The sequence below is a fragment of the Culicoides brevitarsis genome, chromosome 2 (assembly GCF_036172545.1).
Source record: "Culicoides brevitarsis isolate CSIRO-B50_1 chromosome 2, AGI_CSIRO_Cbre_v1, whole genome shotgun sequence".
In the NCBI taxonomy this organism is placed as follows: domain Eukaryota; kingdom Metazoa; phylum Arthropoda; class Insecta; order Diptera; family Ceratopogonidae; genus Culicoides; species Culicoides brevitarsis.
In genome coordinates this window covers 16,053,681-16,075,641 of record NC_087086.1, presented here as the reverse complement: position 1 = coordinate 16,075,641, position 21,961 = coordinate 16,053,681, and the positions used below count along the sequence as shown (strand labels likewise).

The window sequence follows — 21,961 nt, the reverse complement described above, 5'->3', positions numbered from 1 at the left end:
AGGAACTAAATAAACGTCACCACATACCAAAACATGTTCAGGACATAATCGAACCACACATTTCATTTATTATTCATACAAAATGTATTTTCCATCGTCGATGTCGAATAAAAAAAAGCAATTGAGGCGACTTGTCGAAGAAACTTGGGTCGAAGACGATAAAAATGTATGAATATACAAAATAATTCCAATAAAAGTCAACGCGATACTTGAGCAAAAGTTTATTTTTTTTTTCATGTGAAAAATATAATATTTGCACAAATATATAAATCGAATTGAAAATTTCTGAATTGGCGTGAGTTGTTTTGAAATTTTCTTGACAAGAATTTGCTGATAAAAATTTAATTTTCTAAATAAATTTTTTTTTTTAATTTTATGATTTCATTTTTACTTTAATTTTAAAGAATAAATATTTATTAATAATTTAATTTTTAAAAAATAAGTAATTTTTCAAAGAATTTAAAAATTTCTCAATTTAATTTATTATTTTTTTTTAAAACTTAAAACATTTTTAAATATTGATAATTTATTAAAAATAAATAAATTATTTTTAATTTATTTTTTTTTTAAAAAATTTAATTAAAAAATTTTTTTAAATAAATAAATAAATATTTTTTTAATTAATTAATTATTTATTTTTAATAAATTATTTAAATAAATTTATTAAAATTTAAAAAAAATGTTTCAAAAAAATATTTAAAGTTTTTAAAAAAATAAAAAAAATTCTTACCTAATTTTTTTTGCTCAAAATAGGACGAACACACAAGTCGCCCATTCACCTCAATTTGACATCATCATCGTGCTAAATGTTATATATTTTATCGATACGCCAATATTTCGCCGAGCATCGTGGAAAAATGTATCGAAATACGGCTGCCGATGATGCTGCGCTGCTGCTGATAATAATATAAAGTATCAACATGAACTGGTGATCATTATTCCCAATGGTGCCATTCATTGAACAAAACTGTCGATGTTTTTTAAAATGAAATTTTCGACGATAAAATACGACTTGGCTGAAAAAAAACGAGAGAATTTCAGCAAAGGATGCCGCCCGCATCTTCCGTAAAATACCAAAAAATTACTACTGGACTAAATTTTGATGGATTGCAACATCACGCAATCTGTTGCTTTGAAAAATATATCGATGATGGTCAAAAAAATGATTAAAAGTCACGCATTGCGTAAATCACAAAGATTTCTATCCCCGAAACGACCGAAGCCCCGATCTCGAGAAAATGTTGCATGATTCTTTTAATTTATCGAAATCAAACATTTTATTGGAAGTCGTATCAATTTTTTAATTGCAATGATTTGCTGTACGTTTTGTATGTAATTTTGATTCATCATCATCGTCATTTACTGAGCTCTGGGGAACACACAAAAATAACAACATTTTAAAACTTTGTATGAGCGTTCTACAGAGTCACTAATTAAAATTAATTTTCTTCAATGAGATAATTTTTCTGTTTTACTCGCCACGATTTTATTTTTGTTCAAGTGATTTCACAACGTCGTTGGTCATCGCCGCAAGATTTGCTGTAAATTTATCAGAAACTTGCAATCTAATTGTTTTTTCGTCGTCGTCTCTTCAATTGAAACAACTCTCAGTGAGTGACTTTTTTAATTAATTTTATCTCGAAATCGTCTTTTTCCATGATTTGAGAGACGAGCCTTTAAATAAATTAAAAATTAATGGAAGCATCAGGTGTGGGTGTCTCGAAAAAAAAACTTCTGACGTTAGCCGAGAGTTGAGCAAATCTTTAATTTTATTAACTCTCGACAACGTAAAAGGGGAGCAAAATCATGGAAGAAACAACGACCGGCCAGATGATGCCTCTTCTTGTGTTCCCTTTTTTGTTTCATGGTCAATCACATTTTCATGCTGTTGAAAAACAATATCCATAACAATAACGGAGTTGGTCATCAATTTGTCTACGAGAGGCATTGAAAGCCTTAAATATTCATAAAAGTGGCAAAATATCCTGCAGAGAGGGAGAGAAAATGAAACGCGAATAACACTTTTTGTCTCGTACCTTTACGCAGGCTGCAATTCTGTGCAAATTGTTTTGAATGTGTCCCCGAAGGATTGAGGAAAAATTTTTCGTGTGTGTGTTCGGAAAAAGCAATCATAATATTTATTTATTGCAATTTTAGAATTGAATATTTTTTCTCTCTGTTATTGTTGTTGTCGAATGGAAAATATTGAATTTTTATGTGTGTTTGGTTTAGAGATGATGATTGCTTTGGCGAGCAGTTTAAAAAATAATAATATTTTTGTTTAGAGTTCTTTTTTGTGTTCGTTGGTGACAGAGCGATCGAAACTAGTCACGTGGTTGAAGTTGAAATTAATTCTAAACTCATCAGATAAATTACCATAATTTTCGTGAGTATCCAATAATTTGCTTATTGTTGAAATAAACTGCATTAGACCGATACAATGAACAAAAATGTTTCAGATTTCATCCTAATGATTTTTCTTTTTTTTATGAATAAAATTATTTTACCTTAAAATTTTTAATGTTTTTTTTTTATAAAGTCAGTAATTTTTGAAAGAATTTAAAAATTTTATTATTTAATTTATTGAGTAATTTTTAAATTTTTCTTTAAAAATTTAAATTTTTTTATTATTTTAATAATTTTATTTTTTTTTAAATCTAAATAAATTATTTACTTTTTATGAAATTTTTATTTATTTATTTTTTATTTTATTTATTTTTTTTTTTTGTAACATCAAAATTATAAAAATTTTACATAATTTGGAATTTTTAAACTGTCCGCATTGAAATATAAAAATTAATTAGATTATGTAACTTTTTACTATAATTTAATAAAAATTAAATAAAATAAATTTTATTAATTAAATTAAAGTAAATTGAATTTTTAATTATTTCAAAATTAAATAAATTTTAATCTTTAATTAAAATAATTTTTTTAAGGATTTTATTTTTTTTTTTAATTTTATTTAATCTTGAAAAAAAAAATGAAATTTCTCACATTGAAAAAAAATTAATAAATTAATTTAAAATGTTAAAATGATTAAAAATAATTAATTAAATAAATTTTTTAAAATAATTTTAATAAAATATATTTAATTAAATAATTAAATAAAAATTAAATAAAAATTAAATAAAAAAATAAATAAAAAATAAATAAATTAAATTAAAAAATTAATATAAAATTTTATTTTAAATAAATAAAAATTTTCAAAATTGTTATAATAATAACCTACCTAATTTAAAATACCCTCTTAAATGTAAAAAATTTTCAACTTCGCCCTCTCCTCATTATTATTATTACTCTCATCAATGAAGAATGAAATACCTCGAAGGAGTAGTTGATGAAACGCAACATCACTAATTAAATCAACAAGACAATACAAATTCCCTGCCATTTTCCTCCATGTCACACACCATTATTATTTTCGGACATGATAACGGTAACAAGATCAAGAAGTACAAAATTTATGGCACAACAACGAAAGATTTATATCGTTTGCGATCCAAGCAATATTTATTGCGTTAATTCAATTACACTTTTCGCTGGTAAGTAACTTTTCTTCCAATTTTTTTTTAAGATTTCCAGCTAAAAAACGACAAAAAATTGTAATTAATCTAAAACTTGAAGATACAAAAAATGCGCAGATAAACAGTCATAAATTCGTTTAAAGTCCGCATTAGAGTTTATGGTCCCTCGTTATTGCACCAATTAATCGTATCACACAATTTTTACTGTTTATTATCAAAAACGACAAACTTCGCATTGAGGTTAAGGAAAAAATTCGCATTTTTTTTTAATCTAAAATCAAGAGTACGAGAAGAGATAAATTTATTTTTTATGGGAATGGATTAATCTGGAGTTTTATAACATCGGAACATTTAAACGAAATCAATTGGATAATTGTTATCATTGTCGTTATTGGAGCGTCAATGATTTGATAATGATGAGCTCAATATCAGTCGAATGACAAGATAATGACGGGAATCAAATGTTCAAAGGGATAGGAAAAAAAAATTTTTTTTTTTGACAAAATCAACCCTTTTTCTGGAATGAAAAATGTTAATTTTAATGTTTTTTTGTCAAAATTAGCAAGAAAAACATTTCAACCTCTGTTAATTTTAAAATTTTAACAAAATTAATTCCATCATCTTTGCTCGTTTTCATAAATTAGATTTCCCAGTTGAGTAAAATTATCGCAAATTATCATCATCATCATCATCTACGTCAACACTGTGTCGAATCGTTATCATTTATTTTTGTGTTTCTCGAATGACAAGCAATGGCATGACACACGATACTCTCTGCCATTATTTCCATTTTATTTCGAGTCCTTTTTAAAATTTTCACATTATTATCGCATTGACATAATCATAATTTGCATAAAATATTGTTACGGATCGCACACCTTTTGTCAAAAAAAAAAAGTACATCGTTGATGGGTGCCTCGCTTGGGTTTGTTTTAAATATATATCAAATTATTTTAATAATATTGCCATCCATCTATTTTAATGTTATTAAATCGAATGAAAATGGACAGACAGAAGAAGGTGGTGCGGAATTGTGGGTGAAAGAGGAAGGTGTCTCACGGCGCACGAGAGATACGAGGAATGGGAAATGATGCAAAATGAGAAGGAAATTGTCGGGGATTAACCGTGATAATTGATTTGTGTAAAAAAAAACTGAAAAAATCCTTTGACATAGTTTTTTTTTTTTGAAAACTAAATCAAGAGCAAAACTGTGTCAAAAACTATGTCAAAAACTATGTCAAAATCTGTGTCAAAGCAATTTTTGTCAAATCTTGCTCCAAACGGATAAAAATTTGTCAGAGGGCTCTAATTTATCATTTTTAATCATTTTATAACTCAAAACTGAAAAAAAAAAAAATTTCTTTGACATAGTTTTGTTTTGAAAACTAAATCAAGAGCAAAACTGTGTCAAAAACTATGTTAAAGCCTTTTTTGACAAATCTTGATCCAAATGGATAAAAATTTGTCAGAGGGCTCTAATTTATCATTTTTAATCATTTATAACTCAAAACTGAAAAAAAAATTGAAACTGAAAAAAAATTGTTTTCTTTGACATAGTTTTGGTTTAAAAACTAGATCAAGAGCAAAACTGTGTCAAAAACTGTGTCAAAACAATTTTTGTCAAATCTGGTTCCAAACTGATAAAAATTTGTCAGAAGGCTCTAATTTATCATTTTTAATCTTTTTATAACTCAAAACGGCAAAAAAATTGAAACTGAAAAAAATTTTTTTCTTAGACATAGTTTTGTTTTGAAAACTGAATCAAGAACAAATGTCAAAGCCTTTTTTGACAAATCTTGATCCAAATGGATAAAAATTTGTCAGAGGGCTCTAATTTATCATTTTTAATCTTTTTATAACTCAAAACGGCAAAAAAAATGAAACTGAAAAAAATTTTTTTCTTTGACATAGTTTTGTTTTGAAAACTAAATCAAGAGCAAAACTGTGTCAAAAACTATGTCAAAAACTATGTCAAAACAATTTTTGTCAAATCTTGCTCCAAACGGATAAAAATTTGTCAGAGGGCTCTAATTTATCATTTTTAATCTTTTTATAACTCAAAACGGCAAAAAAAATGAAACTGAAAAAAATTTTTTTCTTTGACATAGTTTTGTTTTGAAAACTAAATCAAGAGCAAAACTGTGTCAAAAACTATGTCAAAAACTGTGTCAAAACAATTTTTGTCAAATCTTGCTCCAAACGGATAAAAATTTGTCAGAAGGCTCTAATTTATCATTTTTAATCTTTTTATAACTTAAAACGGCAAAAAAATTGAAACTGAAAAAAATTTTTTTCTTTGACATAGTTTTGTTTTGAAAACTAAATCAAGAGCAAAACTGTGTCAAAAACTGTGTCAAAGCAATTTTTGTCAAATCTTGCTCCAAATGGATAAAAATTTGTCAGAGGCTCTAATTTATCATTTTTAATCATTTTATAACTCAAAACTGCAAAAAAATTGAAACTGAAAAAAAAATTTTTTTCTTTGACACAGTTTTGATTTGAAAACTAAATCAAGAGCAAAACTGTGTCAAAAACTATGTCAAAAACTGTGTCAAAGCAATTTTTGTCAAATCTTGCTCCAAACGGATAAAAATTTGTCAGAGGACTCTAATTTATCATTTTTAATCATTTTATAACTCAAAACTGCAAAAAAATTGAAACTGAAAAAAAAATTTTTTTCTTTGACACAGTTTTGTTTTGAAAACTAAATCAAGAGCAAAACTGTGTCAAAAACTGTGTCAAAGCAATTTTTGTCAAATCTTGCTCCAAACGGATAAAAATTTGTCAGAGGGCTCTAATTTATCATTTTTAATCATTTTATAACTCAAAACTGCAAAAAAATTGAAACTGAAAAAAAAATTTTTGTTTTTTTTTTTTTGACATCCAAAGATAAAAATTTTGGCTCTAATTTATCATTTTTTGAAAACTCAAAACTCAAAAAATTGAAACTGAAAAAAAAATTTTTTTTCTTTTCAAAACTAAATCAAGAGCAAAACTGTGTCAAAAACTATGTCAAAAACTGTGTCAAAGCAATTTTTGTCAAATCTTGCTCCAAACGGATAAAAATTTGTCAGAGGGCTCTAATTTATCATTTTTAATCATTTTATAACTCAAAACTGCAAAAAAAATTGAAACTGAAAAAAATTTTTTTCTTTGACATAGTTTTGTTTTGAAAACTAAATCAAGAGCAAAACTGTGTCAAAAACTATGTCAAAAACTGTGTCAAAGCAATTTTTGTCAAATCTTGCTCCAAATGGATAAAAATTTGTCAGAGGGCTCTAATTTATCATTTTTAATCATTTTATAACTCAAAACTGCCAAAAAATTGAAACTGAAAAAATTTTTTTTCTTTGACACAGTTTTGATTTGAAAACTAAATCAAGAGCAAAACTGTGTCAAAAACTATGTCAAAAACTGTGTCAAAGCAATTTTTGTCAAATCTTGCTCCAAATGGATAAAAATTTGTCAGAGGGCTCTAATTTATCATTTTTAATCATTTTATAACTCAAAACTGCCAAAAAATTGAAACTGAAAAAATTTTTTTTCTTTGACATAGTTTTGTTTTAAAAACTAAATCAAGAGCAAAACTGTGTCAAAAACTATGTCAAAAACTGTGTCAAAGCAATTTTTGTCAAATCTTGCTCCAAATGGATAAAAATTTGTCAGAGGGCTCTAATTTATCATTTTTAATCATTTTATAACTCAAAACTGCCAAAAAATTGAAACTGAAAAAATTTTTTTTCTTTGACACAGTTTTGATTTGAAAACTAAATCAAGAGCAAAACTGTGTCAAAAACTATGTCAAAAACTGTGTCAAAGCAATTTTTGTCAAATCTTGCTCCAAATGGATAAAAATTTGTCAGAGGGCTCTAATTTATCATTTTTAATCATTTTATAACTCAAAACTGCCAAAAAATTGAAACTGAAAAAATTTTTTTTCTTTGACATAGTTTTGTTTTAAAAACTAAATCAAGAGCAAAACTGTGTCAAAAACTATGTCAAAAACTGTGTCAAAGCAATTTTTGTCAAATCTTGCTCCAAATGGATAAAAATTTGTCAGAGGGCTCTAATTTATCATTTTTAATCATTTTATAACTCAAAACTGCCAAAAAATTGAAACTGAAAAAATTTTTTTTCTTTGACACAGTTTTGATTTGAAAACTAAATCAAGAGCAAAACTGTGTCAAAAACTATGTCAAAAACTGTGTCAAAGCAATTTTTGTCAAATCTTGCTCCAAATGGATAAAAATTTGTCAGAGGGCTCTAATTTATCATTTTTAATCATTTTATAACTCAAAACTGCCAAAAAATTGAAACTGAAAAAATTTTTTTTCTTTGACACAGTTTTGATTTGAAAACTAAATCAAGAGCAAAACTGTGTCAAAAACTATGTCAAAAACTGTGTCAAAGCAATTTTTGTCAAATCTTGCTCCAAATGGATAAAAATTTGTCAGAGGGCTCTAATTTATCATTTTTAATCATTTTATAACTCAAAACTGCCAAAAAATTGAAACTGAAAAAATTTTTTTTCTTTGACACAGTTTTGATTTGAAAACTAAATCAAGAGCAAAACTGTGTCAAAAACTGTGTCAAAGCCATTTTTGTCAAATCTTGCTATAAATGGATAAAAATTTGTCAGAGGGCTCTAATTTATCATTTTTAATCATTTTATAACTCAAAACTGCCAAAAAATTGAAACTGAAAAAACAGTTTTTTTTTCTTTGACAAACATTTTTGTCAAATCTTTCCAAATGGATAAAAAGCTCTAATTTATCATTTTTAATCATTTTATAACTCAAAACTGCAAAAAATTGAAACTTTTGACACAGTTTTGATTTGAAAACTAAATCAAGAGCAAAACTGTGTCAAAAACTATGTCAAAAACTGTGTCAAAGCAATTTTTGTCAAATCTTGCTCCAAATGGATAAAAATTTGTCAGAGGGCTCTAATTTATCATTTTTAATCTCTCAAAACTGCCAAAAAATTGAAACTATTTTTTTCTTTCATTTTGAAAACTAAATCATTTTATAACTCAAAACTGCCAAAAAATTATGTGCAATTTTTGTCAAATCTTGCTCCAAATGGATAAAAATTTGTCAGAGGGCTCATCATTTTATAACTCAAAACTGCCAAAAAATTGAAACTAATTTTTTTTTTATTTTCAGTACTTTTTCTGCTAAAGCTTGAAATTCATCAAAAATTACGGAAATTTCCCTTGGATGTCTTCTGAAAATTGAAAGATATGAAAAAACGTAAAAAATACATAATTTTTGGAATTTCAAAGTAGCGTTAAAATTTTGCCACCTCAAAGTACAAAAAAAAATGACAATTCCCTTCTAAAATTTCCAATAATTTTCTTCTCACTGCTCAACTTAACTTACCAAATTATAAAAGCAACTATCCCTCATTGCGTTGCTGTTTTGTATCCACTGACGATTGCCACTTTCGTTGTTGTTGTTGTTGTATTTTCCCGTCGAATTCATTCATTTTAAACAACACCTCATCATCATCATCAGCAGAAAATAATTATGATAAAATGTATTTTATTTAACATAATAGTTCACCTACTCCGCTACTTGGGTACCCGCCCGGTTAAACCATCAACAAGAAAAACATGACTTTATAATGTGCGTGCTTGCAGTTGTTGCTGTTGTTGTTGTTGTTATGATAAAATGAAATGGTTGGCTTTTTTAACCCTTTTTCTCACTTTTATATTTCATTTATTTAAATAAATAACATTTTAAACATTTCATGCCGATCTCTGACGATGAACAAATTAATTTTATGCATACACGGACTTGTAACGCAGACAACGTTTTAATTACTTTCGTTCTCTCGCTTCTGCCGATCTGGTTCAGCTAATTTAATATTTAGCACTTCTGGAAAATGTTTTTGAATGAAAATTCCTAATTTTGAAAAAAATTCCAAAAAAAAAAGCTTGAAAAGCTGTCAATCAAAGTTGATTTCGCTAAAAAGTTGTGTCACTCGTAAATTTTGTGTGTAAAGTACTTGGAAGAGGCCTGTCCCTCATAATAAATGCCATGATTAACAAACATCATGTAGTACTTCATATAAAACGCGGCGCGCGATGATGACACGCTAATGCCAGGAGAATTGAAATTAATTAATTTGGAGTTGAATTATGCACGTTTTCATTTTTAACGAGAAACAAAACAGTTTTGTACATAGAAAAATCGCGATAAATCCACTCTTTCTCTCTTGCGACGTCGTCGTAGTCGTTGTTGCTCGTCAAACGTAATCAGGTTAATTAAGCGTCATGTGAGCATATGTTAATCCTTTTAATGTCATTTTTTTATTTTTTTTCGTGGTTTCGCGTGAGTAAGTGTTTGACATCACGAGGATTGGCTTGGAAGTCACTTTGGGTCAAAATCTAATAATGCTCGAAATTTATGTGCTTTAACCTTTTCGACCATCGTTCCATTAATGTTCGAATGACACGCAGTCGACAATCATCTCATGAATTTTTGATCTTTGGCAATTCCATGAAGAACAACACAAAACAAGGGAAAAATCAAATAAAACTAAATCAGCTTATTTATTGCCGATATCGTTTGACCAAAGAGACAACAGACAAGAGATAAAAATAATCTTTTAATGATTTTCCGATGATGATGACAGGAAAAAACTTGAATCGTTTCTTCGATGACAACATCGCATTCCAATAGACCATAAATTTTCATCTTTAATTGATTTGTATTTATTTCGTTGCAGCTTTTCATTAAATATTCATACTAATTACCGAACATCCGGGGAGAGAAATTTTCTTTTAAGGAATCCTGAAAACATAAATATGAAAAACATCAAATTTAATAAAAAAAAAAAAGAAATAGAAAAAGGTGAAGCTCTGCTGATAATTTTGTTTTTCAATGCGAGGAACAACAGAGCGGGATGGTCAAGTTGGTCACATTAATGGCTCATCGGGGAATAATTTAATTACATAAATTACAATTAACAGATTCGACAGAGAGTTTAACGAAAAATTTTAACAAATTAGAATCATTCAAAAATTCAAATTGTTTTTTTTTTTTATAAAAGCCGAATTGAATTTTTCAAAAAAAATAAATAAATAAATAAAATGAAAGTAAAGATAATTTGTCATAAATTTTAAAATTTTCTATGAATATTGAATATTTCTAAAAAAATATTTTCAAGAGATTAAATTACCTAATTTAAATTTATTTTTTTTTCTCTTATATTTAAATAAATTTATTGGATTTAAATATAAATAATATAAAATTCAATACATATTTCCAATATAAAATTTTTTTAAATTGAAATTGAATTAAAATTTCAAAACAAAAATTCACCTTAAAATTCAAAAAAAAAATTTATTTCTATTTTTATAATAATTAATTTTCAATCTTTCACTATTATTCGAAATTCCGGTATTAAAAAATCGAAGAACACTGAATAAATGAATTTAATAAACATAAATAATTTTTAACAAGTTTATATATTTAAGTGATCGAATTTAATATTTTTTTTATTATTTATTAAATTTTTACAAAATTTATTTTTAAATAGAATTTACCTATGTAATTTTATAATTAAGGCAAGTACAATTTCAAAAAATGTTTCACATTATTTTGGACCTCAAAAAGTAAGGAGGTGGGAGTAATGAATAATGATAATGAAAAACAATAATATCAATGATTTTTGCATCTTTTTCACCATATTTAAAGAGTTATAATATTCAATTGTGTGCTTTATAGACATTTTAGATCTTTTATTTTAACAATTGATTCATTTTCGAAACAAAAATTTTTTTTTAAATTTTTAAAAAAAATTCTAACGATTTTTTTGAATTTTTGATTTTTTTGAAATTTAAATTTTTTTTTGGCAAATTCCAAATTATAAGTTTTTTAATTTTTTTCTGTGAAAATTAGTCTAATTCTTTGAAAAATTTTTTCCAGAAACTATAAAAAATAAAGATAACATAATGCAAGATTTATGAAAATAAAAAGAAATATTATATTAAATTTAAAAGTATTAAAAATGTTCAATTTTTTAAAAGTTGAAAAAAATATTTAAAAAAAAATTCTCAACTAAAAATTAGCGAAATTGATATTTTTCATCGGAAAATTCATAGGCAAAATTTTCAAAATTTTTCTATTTTACTCAGAATACTCCCACTCCTCATATTATTGAAATTAATCGGTGTCTGATGAGGCTATAATGACTTCTGGTGCCAAGGGCGGATCCAGGGAGGGGGGGTTCAACTCAAAATATACTAAAAATAACAAAAATACCCAAAAATTGACAAAAAAGATTTGAAAATTGACAAAAAAGACCTGAAAATTGACAAAAAAAAAACAATTTTTTATTGATTTGCCCCCCCCCCCCTTCAGAGCTCCCTGGATCCGCCCTTAACTCTCGATCGGAAGTGCACCGATTTTTCCATTTCCGGCATTAATTTTTCCATTCCGATTGATCGGAACCAATTTCGAATGAGACGAATGAAAGTGATAAGTCGCCAGATGGCGCTACAAGCACGTTGTCAACATCCTGGTTGGAGCCACCAAAGCGGATGTGCGGCAAAAATTGGAACTAATTTCGAGACGAATTTCCGTTATCACTTTCATTCGCCTCATTTTGGATTTCCCGTCGCCACGAACCTCATGTTTTTTTTGTCAAAATCCAGTCACGATCGACTTGTTTACCTCTAAAATTTTCTTTATTTTCCGCGATATTTGCTCAAATTCCCGTCAAAATGTTGTAAAAACTTTTAAATAAGCACCTCGGACATCCATATCACATGATAGTTTACCCCTACAAAAGCTGAAATCGAAAAATTTGGTAATTAGGTGATGTCGTCGTATGCAACAAGTGGTTGATTTTTCACTTTTGTCGTCGTAAATGCAGTAAAATCAGCACAAAAGAATGTTAACACTGCTCAGCGAACTCCGTTTGTGGAGTCAAACAAGTGCTGCGCAGCAAGAATCTCCCTCAGCAGTCAAATTCTTGGAAAATGAGAAACACACACAACGTCTCCGACGAAACCTGAAAAAGCTGGAAGTGAAGCTGAAACATCACAAATTGGTTTATTGCGAGTGGATCCAGTCGAATATTGTGCAGCTGATGCTCTCGAATGGCTTGCTGGCGTACATTGTGCTGCATCCGAACACGTCGCAACTCTCGCTCGTGGCCTTTGACAAATATTTCATCGGGAAACTCGTCTCGGAAGCAGTTCACAACGTCATTGTCTCAAAAATGCACATTCTTATTTCGTACAATGAGAACCAAATTACCTTCGTGCATCTGCAACGACCGCCTGTGCGACGAAGTCAACCCACAAAAATCCACAATATGGAGCCGAAAATCTTCCATTTCGTCATTGGCGGCAGTATTCGTAAAACCCCGCGGCATCTTTCGTGCAATTTATCGTGTGACTTGTTGGCAGTTTGGACAAAAGGCTCCCAAATGGAAGTTTATCCGTGGCGCCCCACGACAAAAGATCAGGAACGCGCGAATTTGCATATTTACAAGCTATCCCGCATGAAACTCGAATTACAATGTTACTTCTGGACCGAATTCGATCCGATTTGCATCGAGTTCTCCAAGCAGCACGAAAACCAATTGCACTCCATTGAACAACGAATTTCGCGAAAAGGCGTCGTTTCCGTCGAAAGTTGCGTCTATCAGCTGAACAAATCAAAAATTGCTCGTACTTCGGTAACCTCGATCCCGCTCCAAACGCAGGCTTGTTGCGCCTCCTTCAGTCCGGACCACGAAAAAATCATGTTGGGCTGCATTGACGCTTCAATAATTCTCTTTGACGAAGGTCGTGGCATCACACATCTCGTTAAAGCGGCATTTATCCCGCAACACGTGTCGTGGCATTGCGATTCTGCCTTGTTGATGATCGCGAACGAGCGTTGCCAACTGCAATGCTTCGATATTTCGTTGTCATGCGTGAAAAATCAACTACTTTCCGATGAAATAAGTCCCAGCACGGTTCTGGATCTCTCGACTTATCTGACGGGACCTTCGGTGAATCTCGTGAAAATGTGTTTCAGCAAAAAATCCGATGTAATGACGCATTTTGAAAAGTACGCGCCAAATGACACGCATCTCGTGATGTGTTTGGACTCGGGGATGATGGCTTGTTTGCGGATTGTTGGCGGCGCCGGTATGAAAGGTGACATTCACAAGACAGGTTTCACGGCAGACGTCTTGGTTCACAACTACATCCAGCTGGGACACGTGGAAAAGGCGATAAATATTCTGCTGAGCTTGAATTGGGACGCCTACGGGGCAATGTGTCTCGTATCGCTGCACAAAATCGCGAATTTCATCTTTAAGCAGCCGCTGTCGTCGGAACGGGAAGTGCAACTGCAAAAGGCACTCGGAAGTTTTCATGTGCCCGTGAAGCCGTTATGCGACGAAACTGTCGAAGAGTTCGGGGACCAAGTTGACGACATCACACGACGATTTTTCCATTACATGATGCGCAATAATTCGTTCGAAAAAGCGTTTAGTTTGGCAATTGACATCAACGATGCGGATCTTTTTATGGATTTATATCGCGTCGTGCAGCAACATGATCGTCCCGACTTGGCAGCAGATGCGCTAAAACGCGCCGAAGTTATTTACAAGCAAATTGAGGAAGATGAGGCACGAAGTACGAGTTCCCATTCCACGTGTTCGCGGTCTTCGTGCTCGCAATGCATGACGGAGAGCGAATCCGAGGAAGATTCTGAGCGCGAAAACGATCGAAATGGCTCTGCGGACGAAGAAATCACACCAAAAGCGAAAAAACCCGAAGGAATAATGAAACCAAAATTGTACAAAAGTAATTCTGCCGACTTGCTAAATGAACCGATTCATCGCCCGCTGAAGTATCAAAGCAGCAATATGCAACAACAGTACATGCCACCGTTACCGCAACCCGTAAAAGCCACAGTCGCCCAAAAAATCCAAATCCCCAAGCCGGAATTGCGCAATAAAATGATGACCTCGATCATGACCGCCGCCACAACAAACATAAAACAAGCGGAAAACGTCTACGAAAATCGACCCACAATCGATCGACGGATACTCGATGAGCCCGATAACAACAACTACGGTAGTTTTTCGCTCGAAAACCTGGATTACTTAAGTAATCGACCTCCAAAACCGACGCCACGGTCATTTCTGAATCCAGCAACTGCTTATCGGGCCTCCGAAGAGATGCTGAATGTCATTCCAACACCCGCCCCACAAAATTTACGCTCAAATCGCATCGACCAAACAATTGGCATTCCCGTGTCGAATGAAAATCCGCCCAATTTTGGAATTTTTCCGCAACAACAGCAACCGCAAAGATCAAAACCCTTCTTTCCGACGCCTTATAACAACGCCAGCACCGAATTTTCCTACAAACCAGTATTTCCCGTTCCACCGATCATCCATAATCATCCCCTAATTGCCGGAAATATACCGTCGATGTATCCGACGCCGCCAGCAAGTGCCCTTAAAAAAGATAATTCCCCGTCGAAGAAGGAAGTTAACTCGATTCTCACCAACAATAATGCTCCAAGTCCGAAACGCGATGGCGAAACGAACAAGGAAAAGAATAAAGTGAAGTTTTCGGATACCGTTCAAATTGCCGTTGTGCCTGAGATGCCCGGACGAAAGGATAAAAGTCTCGGAGTGAGCATGAAAAAGATGGTTTTGAACCCGCGAATGGCAAATCCCGAATTGGCGGAAAGTTTGCCGTTGTGTCATCCGAACGACGATTACTTGAAGGACTTTAATCCGATGCCAGGTAAGAATTTTATTTGAAAATTTATATAAAAAATTAATTTGAAATTTTTTTTTAGTCGAACAACGAACAACAATGAACGGAACAAAATCAAGTGACCTTAAAAATGAACGAAATCCTGATGGGAACAGCAAAAAACCGGGATCGTCAGTGAAAGTTGTGCATTTTGGAGTCGTCTGAACGACAAATCAATACAAATTTACAAACCTCGTGGATATTATTCAGAGATTTTTTTATCTCTAACGTGAATTAATTTATCAAGGCAATCTCAGATTTTAACATTTTATTGTAAGATATTTTAAGATAATTAGATTTTTTAGATTAAGATAGGTTTAGGAGGGTCCTTTAAGGTAACAGGAGTTAATTTATGGAAATTCAAGTCGCTTCAAATTAAATAAAATAGTTTTGTCCGAATTTATGGATATAAAAATAAGTTTTTCAGAACAAATTTTTATTAAAAAAAAAAAATCGGGAAAAATTGAAATATTACACTAAAAATAATTTTTTTCTGCGTTAATTTTTTTTTTCAATATTAGACTAACAAAACTTAATTAAAAATTTTATTAAATAAAAAAATAATTAATTTTTTTTAAATTTTTATGACAATTTTGAATGAAAAACTCAAAAAACTCGAAAGAAAAAAATTAAAATAAATTTTTAAAAGTTTAATTATAAATTAAAATAAAAAAAATAATTAAATAAGCTAAAAATTTATGAAAATTCGAACAATTTAGAATATTTTGAATTTTTATTTCATTTTTTTTAAGTTCATTTAATTTAATTTATATTAAAAAAATTTAAATTTAATTTTGTAATTAAATTTTGGACAAAATTATTGAATTAAATTTTAAGCGACTTTATCTATCAGAAAAATACGTACTTAAAAAAGTCCTTCAAAGACTGTCGTGCAACAAAAAAAGCCTTAATTTATTAAATCTTTAAATAGTTTTAAGCCACAAATGCCTTGAAGTATTCAAATACTTGCCTTTTTTAGACATTCCCCATTTATTATAGGAATTAAGAATTTTCTATAAAAAAAAATATTTTAAACAACGATTTAGAAATTTAATTATTTATCATATTTTTACAACAATAAAAAATTTTCTAAAAAAAATATTTACAAAAAATTTTCAGAAAAGCTCAAGTTTTGATCGCCATCATCTGATTCGCCTGCAGATAATAATCGTACTCGTTCAAGCCATTACAAGCGGAGGGCTGATATGTCAAAAGCACCGACGGCAAAATCGCTCCCGTGTCAGTCGACGTAAAAGTTCTCTTTGGAAGACGTTTTGTGTGTCGCTTTTCGCCGTTTGGAATGAATTTAAAGGATTTCGACTTCACTTTCACGGGATCCGCATCCTCAACGTTGGCTGGCAACGAATGTCGATGCTCGAGATGTTTTTCCTTCTTACCCAAAAACTCAAAAACTGAATTACTTCGACCTTGCTGTGCTTCCTTTCTCATCGCTTGATCCGCTTTTGGCTCATTTTTGTCACAAATTTGCGCGTAATTTAACGTCATCGGTGGTAAACTCGTGAATTCTTCGTTTTCGTCGCGCAGCCAATGCTCAATTTCGTTAAAAACATCTTCCTCCGGACACGAAAGGCGTCGCGAGAGAGCTCCGTTCTGGAAGGCGCCACGTTTAAAGGGACCGTCATCCTCTTCGTCTTGATTGTTGTTCGCCATTAACATGGAAACGCCCTTTGGCAGCACCGAAGATCGCATTTTGTTGTATCCCTTGAACATCAAACGAAAATTATCCAAACTCGATTTCAGTTTGTCCGTTTTCTCGCGTACGATTGCCATGGGACGAATTTTTTGTTGTTGGTCCGATTGTTGCTGCATTGCGACTTCGATGGGTGCACTGAAGGCAGTTGTGGTTGCGTTGCTTCTTTTATATGTTTCCAATTTTAAAAAATTTTAATGAGGATTTAAGCGCGAGACACTAAGCTGATTATAGAGGAAAATGCAAAAAAAAGTCGTTGTAAACAAAAATGTTTTTTTTTTTTTAAATAAATTTGTGTGGCATGTGTTGGATAAGAAAGGGAGAGCTCATGACAATGAATTTTTTACGTCAGTGATGTAATTATCGATTGGAAAAGTGTCATAATGTGGCATTGTAATGAAAAGCTCCATAATGAATTTTATTATGAAAGAAAATTTTGGGAAAAGGAAACGTGATGTGACCTTCAAAATGCTATTTTTAGGTAAAATATACAAAATTTGAATGAAAAATATTTTTTTATTCTGAATTTTTAGCATTTAAAAAAAAATTATTGTCTCATGGCTTTTTTTAAGAGAAGACGAAGTGCCGGACATTCCTCCAACGCCAATGCAACTTCCGCATTTTCGATGCATTTTTTGTAGTCTTTCAATTCGAACTGACAAACTGCACAATTATGGAATATTTTGACACGCGTAGCATCATCTACTTCATTTTCCTTCATTAAATCTAGGATTTTGATAATTTCACGAAAGTCTTCGATTTCCATTAATGCCGAGACTCGTTTAAACATCACATCGATTCGTTGCACTTCATCCAAATAATTTAAATATCTGGTCAAAATTTGTTGGTAAACGGAACTTGCTTGAAGGAAATTTTTTTCGTTTAGAAGATTATCGGCATGTTGCATCGCTTTTAGAAAATTTGCCTTTTCAAACAAATGATTACACTCATTTTTGATATTTTCGGTTTTTTTCTGAATTTCTGAAATGTCTGGGTATGAATTGTCCTCCAGCCAATCCAAAGTTTCAAAACAAATATTTTTAATTTTTTTAATTTCATTTTCGGTGAGAAGTTCCTTAATTTCTGTTAAATTTATTTTGCGTTTATATCTAAGGCAAACTTTTTCGAGCTCGTTTTTCATTTCTTTTGCTTTTTTTAATTCGATATCATGCTTCTGAAACATTTGTTCTAATCTTTGAATATGGCTGATTATCGGGCTTGAAATTTTTTGATGATTTAACAAAATAAAAGGAGGTTCTGGAATGTTTTCGCAGATCCATAACATTTTTAATAGCCCATCCTTGTCAAACTCACTTGATATAAGAAATTCACGACTAATAGGTCCTTCAACAAATATATGTTCTCCTGCTTTAATGCACATTTTGACTTCATTTTCGGTCCGATAAGTTATTTCACTGCTGATTGGAAGAAACTTTCCTCTTCGAATCAAGGTTATTACTCCATTTTCTTTAAGGTCGAGATTTAGCGGAATTGCTGTAACTTGCTTCACATTTAATGACTTTATTCTGTAAGCCTTGGAAAAATTACGAGCAGCAAAATACGCTGCTCCCATCGCTACAGATTCGTCTGTATTGAGTACTTTCGATAATTCTTTATTAAAAAGTTTCGCAATTGTCTCTTCAATTTTTGGAATTCTTCCGCCATTGCCAACGAAAATGACTTCATCAATTTCGAATTTTGCAGCTCCAACAACGTCGTTTATGACTTCTTCAACTTTTTTGAACAAATCTTGGCAAAGAATTTCGAAAAACTCTTGTGTCATTCTCAATTGATACGTTTCGTCGTTGTAGAATTTATCAATATCTAAAATTGGTTCCTTGTTTCCTGACAACATTTTCTTAAATTTCTCGCATTCGAAGCGAAGACGAGCCACTTGATATTTGTTATCGCTGATACGAACACATTTTTCTCTTTCAAATTCTTGAATGAAGTGTTTGAGTAACAAAAGAACGAAACTGTCGCCTCCCAGTTCCAAATTTCCGCCACAAGCTTTGATTTTAATTAAATTTCCAGTCAAATGAGCCACAGCGACATCCGTTGAAGTTGCTCCCATGTCGAAAATCAAGATGTTTTTGTCGATGCTTCCATGCCGTTCAATCATGTAAGTAATCGCAGAAGCTGTCGAGTCGTTTAAAATGCTTTCAACTTTGATTCCAACAGCGAGAACAGCATTTTTAACGGCAAATCTTTGGGAACTGTTGAACATCGATGGCACCGTGATGACTGCTTTTGTGATTTTTTGTTGCAAAACGGCTTCGATTTCACACTTTACGTTACTTAAAGCCATCAAGAGAACAGCTTCCGGCGAAAAATTGTGTTTGGAACCTTTGTATTGAACTAAAAATTTCAAGCAATCATTTTCTTCGATGATTTTTACGTCATTTTTGTTGGATAACAGCTCATCAACATGCAATCCAATAATTCGTTTGACATCTAAAAGGTTGAAAAATGATATCAAATTTGTAAAAATGAGAAAAAAACAGCTTTTACCTCTTCCAAAAATGGTATTTTCCGGATTGAACGTAAATTGGTCCTCAGCTTGGTTTCCAAATAAGCGCTCATTTGCGTTAAAAGCAACACAGAATGGAGTCGATTCTCTAAATACACGTTTTGAAACAATTTCAGCTGTGTCTCCACGACATACAGCTATTTCAATTTTTGAGGCTCCGATGTCGATTCCGATTCCAATTTCATTTTTTTCGCCAACTGACTTTTTTAGTGGTTCACTTTTTTGGAAAATAAATTCTTTTGGATTTTGTTGCAAGAAATTTGCTTGAACTGCCGCCCCATAAGCGACACATTCTTCGGGATTGATCGACTTGAGCAATTCCTTGCCATCGAAGAACTTCTGCAACATTTCTTGTATTTTGGGAATGCGGGAACTTCCGCCGACCAAAATGACGTCGTCGATTTCTGCTTTCGACATTTCGCAGTCTTCCAAGGCTTTTTCCACTAATTTAATTGACTTTTCGAATAAATCGTGACACAAGTCCTCGAAACGAGCTCGTGTGATTTGTCCTTCTAACTTTGTGCCCTCAAGTTGAAACGTTGCCTGAGTTTGTGACGAAAGTATTCGCTTGGCACGCTCACAATGAATTCTCAAATTTCGCAAAAGTTCTTTATCTTTTGATATATCTTGGTCAAACTTTCGACAATATTCGTCAACAAAGTGGTTGACCATCAAAGTATCAAAATTCTCACCTCCGAGATGTGTGTCACCGGTAATTGTGCGAACTTTACAGTCTTTTGCCTTAATCGTAACAACCGCGACATCAAAAGTACTGCCACCCAAGTCAAAAATCAAAGCATTTTTACGCTTTTGTCCTGCAATTCCATAAGCAAGAGCAGCAGCATTGGGCTCGTTAATCATCCGAACGACGTTCAATCCGGCAATATCTGTAGCAATTTTCATTGCTTCACGTTGTAAATTGTTGAAATAAGCCGGGATTGTGATGACAACATCTTTGATTTTTGTTCCGAGAGTAGCTTCGGCATTTAAACGCATTTTATCTAAAATAGCAGCTAAAACTTCCTCTGGATACACCTTTTTTGTCTCACCCTTGTACTGAACACGAATCTTAAGGTGCTCGTCTTCCTCAATGATAGCAAATGGACAATTTTTCATGTCTCGCAAAACATCGGGATCATCAAATTCACGACCAATCAAACGCATTGCTCCTAAAAACATCAAAATTAACTTTGAAAAATCACTTAAATTAATTAAAAACTCACCATAAATCGTATTTTTAGGATTATTGTGCGCTTGATGCACAGCTCCTTCGCCAACAAGACGCTCCGTTTCCGTAAAAGCCACACACGACGGAGTTGCTCGATTTCCTTGATCATTTGCTAAAATGTCGACTTTTCCATCACGATAAACTGCAATAACTGAGTTTGTTGTGCCCAAATCGATGCCAATTGCTGGTTGACTACTCATTTTTCGTTATTTCAAATTAATTTAGTACTTTTTTATATTTTTGTTTATTTTCAGTAATTTTTAACATGTTCTCCTTGCAAAATCTAATCCAAAAATGGCTGATTTGTCATCCAATAATAATTCGTTATTTATCTAAGTTCATCAGAAATGAGATAAAAAATCGCATTGCAAGCACGTTATCGTATTACGTGTTTAGGCGAATGAAATTTACAATTTCACTTTTTGTTACATACAAATTTTGATTGAAAGGGAGGCAGAAAAATTTAATTAAATTTTTATTTTACCACATGAACTAAAAATTTAATTCAAATTAGCTTTTAATTAATAAGGCGAATAAATTTAATATTTTCATTTTTTGTCCCATGAGGATTTTCAGTCTTCGTTCAGAAATCGTCGTGTTAAGACTCGCAATCATAACTATCTGTTGGGGGGGTTAAAAATAAAAAAATAAATATTTTTGAATTTTTTGTATGTAATTTTTTAACGGTTTTATACGTTAAACGTTAATTCTTAACATTTATTTAATTTTAGTTTATATTATTTTAAAATGTGAACTTAAAAGTCATGAAAAATCAAACAAAATCTCCCAAAATAAAATTTAAAAAAAATAATAATTTTCAAAAAAATGTTTTTCAACATTTCAATAGAAAATGTCGTAATTAAGCAAATTTCTTTGGTTTTTTGTATGATTTTACCATAAACAGTAATTTTTCATGATTTTTTAATATAAAAATTCCAAAATATGTCAAAAATACTTCTATTTTATATTAAATTTTTATTTTCCCCCCTGAATTTTTTTGACAAAAGCGGAGGGAGGGGGGGACAAAAAATGGATATATTTATTTTATTCGCCTAAACTAAAATTTAATTTTTTTTTTATATATTTACAAATTTATTTATTTTTTATTAATTTAAAAGTTTTTAAAACCGCTCCAAATTTGACTCGAAATTTTTCTGACATTTCCAAAAGTTGAAAATCTAATAAA

At 31.0% G+C, this 21,961-nt stretch overlaps 2 protein-coding genes across 2 annotated transcripts; one reads left to right on the top strand and one right to left on the bottom strand.

Annotated features, from left to right (window-relative positions):
• The first annotated feature begins 12,200 nt into the window (after positions 1 to 12,200).
• Positions 12,201 to 16,343, top strand: LOC134828588 (WD repeat-containing and planar cell polarity effector protein fritz). The gene is made up of 3 exons (XM_063841567.1): positions 12,201 to 15,294; positions 15,350 to 15,579; positions 16,286 to 16,343. The coding sequence occupies exons 1-2, from the start codon at positions 12,429 to 12,431 to the stop codon at positions 15,469 to 15,471; spliced, it is 2,988 nt and encodes a 995-aa protein (XP_063697637.1). The 5' UTR covers positions 12,201 to 12,428; the 3' UTR covers positions 15,472 to 15,579; positions 16,286 to 16,343.
• Positions 16,344 to 17,544: 1,201 nt separating this feature from the next.
• On the bottom strand, positions 17,545 to 20,975 carry LOC134832338 (heat shock 70 kDa protein 1A-like). Its single transcript, XM_063846327.1, has 3 exons — positions 20,771 to 20,975; positions 19,529 to 20,716; positions 17,545 to 19,471 (listed from the first exon to the last, which is right to left on the bottom strand). The coding sequence occupies exons 1-3, from the start codon at positions 20,973 to 20,975 to the stop codon at positions 17,565 to 17,567; spliced, it is 3,300 nt and encodes a 1,099-aa protein (XP_063702397.1). The 3' UTR covers positions 17,545 to 17,564.
• Positions 20,976 to 21,961: the final 986 nt, after the last annotated feature.